The sequence below is a fragment of the Propithecus coquereli genome, unplaced genomic scaffold (assembly GCF_000956105.1).
Source record: "Propithecus coquereli isolate 6110/MARCELLA unplaced genomic scaffold, Pcoq_1.0 Scaffold147, whole genome shotgun sequence".
NCBI classification, from domain to species: domain Eukaryota; kingdom Metazoa; phylum Chordata; class Mammalia; order Primates; family Indriidae; genus Propithecus; species Propithecus coquereli.
Window position 1 is genome coordinate 5,985,880 of NW_012139080.1, and position 8,742 is coordinate 5,994,621.

The 8,742-nt window shown below is 33.9% G+C and overlaps 1 protein-coding gene across 1 annotated transcript in view; it reads right to left on the reverse strand.

The window, feature by feature from the left end:
* Positions 1–8,742, reverse strand: part of AGTPBP1 (ATP/GTP binding protein 1) — a 175,637-nt gene that overhangs the window by 80,413 nt on the left and 86,482 nt on the right. The window contains 2 exon segments of the mRNA XM_012640014.1: positions 5,321–5,437; positions 6,102–6,199. Of these exon segments, the coding sequence (XP_012495468.1) occupies positions 5,321–5,437; positions 6,102–6,199 (215 nt within the window).

Consider the following 8,742-nt stretch of genomic DNA (forward strand, 5'->3'; position numbering starts at 1 on the left):
AAAAAAAAAAACGGTGAATAATATCTTTTGTAACAACCTGGATGGAACCAGAGACCATCTTCTATGTGAAGTAACACAAGAATAGAAAAACAAACACCACATGTACTTATTACTAAATTGGAACTAATCAAGCAATACTCATGTGCACATAAGTAAAACTCAATGGAAAACAAGCAGGTGGGAATGGGGAACAGGGGATGAGTAAATTCACACTTAACAAGTATAATACACACTACTTGGTGGATGGGCACACTTATAACTTTGACTCAAACTGTACAGAAGCAATTCATGTAACTATAAAGTTTGTACCCTGTAATATTCTGAAATTAAAAAAAAAAGAAAAGAAAAATAAGGAATCATTGAAAATAGTTCTCAAGTTGTCACTGTTGGTACTCTCAATTAAACTTGTTTATTCATGTATCCATTCAATCAATAACAACGTATTCAGACTACTACTACAACAAGCCAAGCATTATACTTACTACTGGGGATATAAAAAAATAAATAGAATACCTCTGTCCTATGGGATTGCCTAGTTTAATGGAGGTGTCAGACAAGTAAACAATTACCACATAATGTGATAATTATTGCTCTATAGTAAGAGTTTGCAGAAGAAACTGATTGCATTTGAAAATAGAGAACCTAACGGACTTGGAATCAGAGAAGTCTTGTAGAGGAGCCTCTGTCTGAGATAAGGCTCAAAGAGTAAATAGAGGTTTCCCAGAGGGCTAAGGTGGAGCAGCTACTGACTTTCCAACTCTTTGGATTTTTGAGCTAACATTATGACTTGAAAGAACAGGGCAGGCCTGGTTTGGACACTGTGGCTTCAGCTGTTCCTGTGGTCTCAGAGTTGTTCTTTGCCTCTCCTGGGCAAAGCATTAGTTTCATTGATTACATAACCAGAATTGATTACATAACCCATAGGACTATTCTACTTAAACCTGTGTGGTATCTATTAAAAAGAACAACTTGTGGGGTGTGTGGCATTATTCAACCTGGGTTTATCACACAAGCATTCTACAGAATCCAGATCTGCTTAGCAGAGGAGCAAAAGCCCCAGGCCCAATAAAATGCAATCGACATTGTTAAAAAAAAAATACTATATGATCCATTTACAAGAAGCTCTGGAAAAGACAAAATTAACCATAGTGATAGAGAGTAGTTACCTGGGCAGGAGATGAGCAGGAAATGAGGGAACTATAAAGAGGCCCAAGGGTACTTTCTGGGAGGATGGAAATAATTCTGTATCTTGACAGGGGAGGTAGTCACACAGGTGTATAAATTTATCAAAACTCATTGAGCTTATACAAGTGTAATTTACTGCATGTAAATTACATCTCAATAAAATTTATTTTTTAAAAATCGCCAGAGGAAAAAAGATTAATTTTAAGAACGATTATAAAATAAAGACACTTTCAGACACACAGTGAAAGAGAGAGAGTGCCATGATGTATATCACTAAATATAACATATTTCAAGCAAAAAGAAAATAATCCCAGACAGAAGTTCTGAGAAAAAAGAAGTAATGAAATAAAGCAGTAACATCATATGCATTTTTTAAAAGCTAGAGTTAAGACATATATCAAGGCCAGGCGCGGTGGCTCACGCCTGTAATCCTAGCTCTCTGGGGGGCCGAGGCGGGAGGACTGTTTGAGCTCAGGAGTTCGAAACCACCCTGAGCAAGAGCAAGACCCCGTCTCTACTAAAAATAGAAAGAAATTAATCAGACAACTAAAAATATATAGAAAAAATTAGCCAGGCATGGTGGCGCATGCCTCTGGAGGCTGAGGCAGGAGGATCGCTTGAGCCCAGGAGTGTGAGGTTGCTGTGAGCTAGGCTGACGCCACGGCACTCACTCTAGCCCAGGCAACAGAGTGAGACTCTGTTTCAAAAAAAAAAGACATATATCAAATGCATATAAGGTGACTTAGGAAGTGATAATAAAGTAGTCTCAGTTTCCTTTTATCACTGAAGGAAAGGAGAAAAAAAGGTCCTAATTAACTTCAGATTTTGACAAATATGTTAGAATAACAAGAGTAACTAGAATTTTTTCATATACGTCAATACTCAAACTTACACTTTAAATGGATGTGTTTATTCTATGTAAATTATACCTGAAAAAGTTGATTAAAATAAAAAATAACAAGACTACAGCTTTCAAACTAGTAAAGGAGAAAAAGTGGAATAACAAAAAAGTAACCCAAATGAAGGCAAGAAAAAGAGATAAAATAAATGGAAATATAAAATAAGATTTCATAAATATAAATCCAGATATAGTAATATAATTATTACTATATATAATATAATATAATTATATGTAAATGTTCTAAATGTTCCAGTTAAATGACAAAACTCACTTGATTTTTAAAAATCCAACTATATGCTGCTTAAAGGATACACATTTAAGGTTACTGAAAAGCTGAAAGTAAGATTTAAGAAGATACCAAGCAAATAAATGAAGTTAATGTAACTACATTTATATTTTTTAGAAATGCTTTTTGTCTTAAAGTCTTAAAGACAGTAACTTCAGAATAATAAAAAGTCCAATTCAAAAAGGAATGAAATTCAATTTACATGTACACACAATAAATAAGTCTCAAAAAATATATAACAAAAATTGACACACATGCAAAGAGAAACAGATTCATAATCCCAGTGAGAAATTTTTCATAGTGAGAAATTTTTAATATACTTTTCACAGTAATCGATAGACTAAGAATAAGAATCCATAAGGACAGAAAAGAACTTCTCAACACAATTAACAATCTTGTCCTAATAGGCAAATAAATATACAACTGTACCTATCAATTGCAGAACAATTCTTTGTAAGCACACAAGAAATAGTAACAAAAGTTGACCATATTCGAATAAAACAAGCCCCAAAAATGTCAAAAGATAATTATAAAAACTATGTCCTTATCCCACTACAATATGCTATAAGTCAATCAAAAATACAAAAAATTAGAAACTAAAAAGCCAACTTTGAAATTAAAAAATGAAACAAAGAAAAAACATAATGGAAATTAAGTTTCAATGAAAAGATAATGAAAATATTAAACACCAAAATTACTGTTTATGAGATGCAGCTAAAACAGTAATTAAAGGGCAATGTATAGCCTAAATATATACACACACACATACACATGCAAAGAAGAAAAGCTGAAAATTACTGGATACCTATCTTAAGAAGACAATGTACAAAAAAGAAAAAAAAAGCAACAAAAATCAAGAGATGGTACTTTAAACATAAAATTTAGAGATATGAGGATTAACTTAAAAAACATGCTAAAAGCGATTTCAAGAATTAGTGGGTGGGAAGGGGACTATCGATGTAAAACTATTTGACTGTTTAAACTTTTTCCATGGATAACTTCGATAAAAATTTAAAACCAAATTAAAAAGAGGAAAAAAGAAATAAAAACAAAATATAACCAAAATCCATAAGGTAAATATCATGCTACCATAGATGTATGAAAAAAAGAGCTAAATAAGTTCATAAGGTGCCGTGTAGGAAACCATCAACATTAGCCTATTCTGGGTGATGAACTATGATTAGGAAATAGGGAATCTAAACACAGACATTCAAGAAGAATTTATCAGAGACTAAAAGAAAGAAAACTTGCTTGTGAAAGTATGAGAATCAAAATCCTGGCCTTGACAACTATTATAAAATTATTTTTCTCTATTCCCACACCAAAACTACAATTTTTAATCACATTACAATTGTCCCCCCTTATCCAAGATTTCACTTTCCATGGTTTCAGTTACTGGAGGGTAACCACAGTCTGAAATATTAAATGAAAAGGTCCAGAAATAAACATAAGTTTTAAATTGTGCGCCATTCTGAGTAGTGTGATGAAATCTCAAATTGTCACATGCCCATCTTGCCCAGCATATGATCTGTCCCTTTTTCCAGTGTATCCACACTATCTACACTGCCTACCCATTAGTCACTTAGTAGCCATCTCAATTATCAGATCAAAGAAACACAGAATATATATGGCTCAGTACTATCCAGTTTCAGGCATCCACTGGGGGGGTCTTGGAATGTATTTCTTGTGGATAAGAGGAAAAGCTGCTATATGTATTTCTCACACGCTCATAAACAGAGAAGAAAACAAGTGAATTCTTCATACAATAATCGATTCCCTCCCTAAATTCCTTCCACAGTATTTTTCTGCCTTGATTTAGCAGTATTTGTTCTCTCTAGGGTTTTATTTTCAAATGTTTCTTAGCTAGGCACAAAAGTGTTAAAAGAGCAGCAGGGTAACTGCTGTAGGTTGAATGGAAGAAAATCAACTTGTACTCTTTCCCAAATGCCTCTTCCTGCCTCCCTCTTCCTTTCTTTTTTTTTTTTTTTTTTTTTGACAAATACTTTTTCCTTTATCCCTGCCCTCCTTCTATTACCCCTGATTTCAAAATGCCTTCCAATGTACCTCAAATCTAGAGGGAGCACCGAGACACCTGGGTAAAAGCAAGGGAGGTGGGGGTGAGGTTGCTGCATCTTCTACGGCATCCAAGGCTCGTAAGTTCCCAAAGGGAAACCTGAATAACTGAATAACTAGAACTGTGAAATGCATAAACTAGCTGGCAAAGATTTCTCTTTTTTCTCACCTATAACCTCACATTAAACTCTTTTTCTTTAAGCAACCATAAATTAAGTAAATGGAATGTGGGTTTGCAGTGAGCACTAAACAAATCTGAGAGACAATCTAGTACACTTTAAGATCCTGAGCAGTTTCAAAGACTTATCCAAGGACCCACCAAAAGTCAGCAACAGGGTAAAAATAAGAATCTAGATCTACTAATTGACAATAATTCAGTCACCTTTACTTGCTGTGTAATTAATCCAGGCTGACTATATTATATTCTGGCAAGTAAGCGAGGGTAAGAAATGTTAATAAGAAGTCACTCTTCCTATGAATTAACTTTGCTCTTGAGACTATATTTTTAATTCAGTACTTTTTTTGTTCTCACCTCCCCATTAGTTAAACACAACAGATACACGAAAGACTGTGACAAGATTTTGAAATGTCATTTTAAAGAATATAAGAAAAAGAGTAAAAAATTTATGTCAATTAAAAGTGATGAAGAAAATCTGACAGAAAATGAAAGTTGGTCCATCTCTCCTCATTTACTGAGGTTGTAAGCAACTGCAGCTCAGAATGTTGACATAATTGTCCAATGTCACTCCAGAAAGCAATGCTAGTTTCACTTTTTAGAAATGAAAAGCAAATTAAAAGTGATTATAGGCCTAAGGGAGAAAAAAAAGAACTTTTTATTAAAATCCATTAAGATGCAGAATTTTCTATATTTATACCTGAAAATCATCAATAAGCTCAGGGAAAAGGTGTTCATACATTTTTAGTTCTTCTATTTTTCGTCCTGGTTCTTGCTGGGGTTTTAATTTGTTAATATCTGTTTCAATATCATCATTCTGAAATTTAAAAAATAGCACATTAGCACTTAAAACAAAAAAATTACAGAATACATTAGATTTAAAATGTTCCATGTTATTAATTACATGTAATTAGAGATGGGCTCCTGAAGACAGAAAAACCTCTCTCAAGATCAAGACTAAAGTATGCTCTCCTCAATCTCCCTAAACTGCCATCATGTTGCTCATATTAAAGGGTAGGGAGGGGCACAGTGGCTCACACCTGTAATTCTAGCACTCTGGGAGGCCCAGGCAGGAGGATCGCTTAAGGTCAGGAGTTCAAGACCAGCCTCAGCAAGAGCAAGACCCCATCTCTACTGAAAATAGAAAAAAAAAATTAGCCGGGCATGGTAGCGCACACCTGTAGTCCCAGCTACTCAGGAGGCTAAGGCAAGAGATCGCTTGAGCCCAAGAATTTGAGGTTGCAGTGAGCTATGATCACACCACTGCACTCTAGCTGGAGTAACAGAGCAAGATTCCGTCTTTAAGAAAAAAAAAAGACCAACAGATTTAAAGCAACATTATCTGCCCTTTTAACTGCAGTCATCCACGGTAAAAAAAAGATGTGGATAATTAACCTACCATTGTATATATTTATTTACTCAATCATTATTTTACAGCTATAAATTTATAAAGTTGACTAATGACAGAAATTTATACTAACCTTAAAATTTTGATCTAAGTCATCTTCATTCTCGGTTTCATTTTCAGCTTCTAAATCAATATCATCGTTGTCATCACTTTCATCTACTACGTCATCCACTATGATACAAAATGTGCTATAAGTAGGTCAGAGGTAAGCATTCCATGACATGCACATCCAAAGGTAGAATGTTATATATATACATATGTATATATAAAGTATTTCAATTACCAAAGAAAAGGTAAACAAGATTTCTTATTAAAAATGTCCTAATGCTGTCCTAGCTGTTAAAAAACCTTTGAGATAATATGTGAAAGTGCTATAAAATTTGGAAAGCACTATAAAAATGAATGAGTTTTTTACTAATGTTCTCAGTTTTAAAAAATTAATACTGTCTTATGTTGCAACAGCCTTAATGAAATAATCTGTTTCCTACTTAGGATAAATTTCAATGATTCACTTCATCCCTTAAAAATTCTCCTCCCATTGTTTCAATGACTATGTGCCATACACTGTGCTGGTGTGCCAGGAATTTTTTTTTTTTTAAGATGTGTAAATGCAGTCCCTGCCCTCAGGGAGTTCATGAGGTTAAAGAGCAGAAAGGAGTAAACAAGTAATTTTAATACAGAAGATAAACACTAATGAAAGCATAAACTTCGAAGTACTATGGGAAAACCAGGGATACAATAACTAACTGCAAACCACTTGGGGCAAAGGGGTTGACAGCTCTCCACTTCACAGGTGATATTTAAGCAATATCTTGAAAAAAGTGTAACAGATTTCTATGTAAATATAAGGATAGGTGACTGTGACTTTTAAGAAGAGTAAGTAATAATTCTAAAATAAGAAAGTTAGATAACACCTTTGAAAATAGTAAGTATGACTAGGATGCATAATATGCTTAGGAAAGTACTGAAAGGCAAATAAGATGAGAAAATAAAGGATGTAATATAGTAAGCTGAATAGTTTAGACTTTTAACCTACAGAAGATAAGCACTGAGAATTTTCAAGAGAAGAATGGTTTAATTCGACTTGCATTTTCAAAAGATCACTCTGGCAGGCATGAGAAAGGAAGACTTTAAGTGGAGGGAGACCAATTAATAGGAAAAAAACCAATAACTGCCTGGACCAATACAGTAGTAACAGGAGAGGAAAGAATACGCATTAAAGAAAAACTCAGGGAGTAGAATGTAAAAGGACATGGGACCATGGATCTAGGGGGAGACAAGGGAGGAAGAGCAGAATACTTTGAGGCTTCTCATGTAACAAGTGCTTTTAAGCAAAGTAGAAAATATATTTAAAAGATATTTTTTCAAACTTTTTGACTTCTATTTCCAATGTGACTTATAGAAAAGATTATTAACTGTACCCCTAGTATCTGTTTTCCTTTCCTTCATTTTAGTAACTGAAGCCCTGAGTTTTACCTATAGGGATATCAGCCTCCCTTACAGTAGTCATAGCCATATATATGACCAAATTTTGGCTAAAGGTATAAGCAGCAAAGTGATGAATACAAATCCCAAGCCATGTTCTTTAAAAAGAAAACTGCCCTCTCCTCCATTTTCTTTCTCATTTTCCACATGCACACAAGGAAATCACCATAGAAGATGATTAAAAACAAAATAAAGAGAATCTCTTTCCTTTGATGACCTGGAACAGAGGTCTGCTGCCCAGGACCACCTGTCTATCTTCTAGACAGATATGTGAGGGAAAAAACTACCTTGTGGAAGTATAGCAAAAGGGCTCTGGAGACAGAATACCTGAATTCAAATCCTGGCTCCCACACTTACTAGCTATTTGATCTTGAGCAAGTTACATAACTGCTTTGTGTCTTAGTTTCCTCCTCTATATAATGGAGATACCTACTCATAGTATTCTTGTGAACATTAAAGGAGTTAATATATGTAAAGTACCAGGCAAAAAGTATGTATTATAAAAATGTTTATTACTATTGTTGTTTGAGTGACTATGATTAGGCTATCCTAATACCAAATTGCCTCAAATTCTTTTTGGAAATGCAAAATATATTCATATTGCATATGGTAACCTGGGTCTACTTATGCCTACCTATGCCCTAACAGCAGTCAGTCATGGATAAACAGGGGAAGAACTGACATTTAGAAAAATAAAAGGAATAAAAAAGAACTCTTAGAAAAAAAGAAAGCAATTGAATTCAGAAAAACCTATTGCAAACAAAAGACTGCTTGGATAGTGAGAGGGGAAAACACAGTTTAGGGTCAGAAAGAAAATGTTTTTAATTTTTAGTCAAATCTTTCAAATATTTTCCTTTATATGATATTTTCCTTTGGGTTTATACTCCAGATGTGAAACGCCATATAGCTTAGAGTGTCTGAGACTTTCTTTTCTATTCCAAAGATCTATTCTTATACCATCACCAATAATTAATAATATTATTACAGCTTAATCATACAATTTAAACCAGAGAATGTGAACTAAAATTCTTAGTTTTCAAAATTCCCTTGGCTCATTTATAGTAAAAACAGAAATACAGGAAACAACTTATAAATATAGGTAAGTAGTCAGATAAATCATACATCTGTATGATGTAATCATCAAAAGGAATGAGTCAGCACTTTCTGTGATGATTTGCAAAGTATATTCCAAGGGGTTTTATTTTGTTGTTGCTATTGTTCCTGTAAAT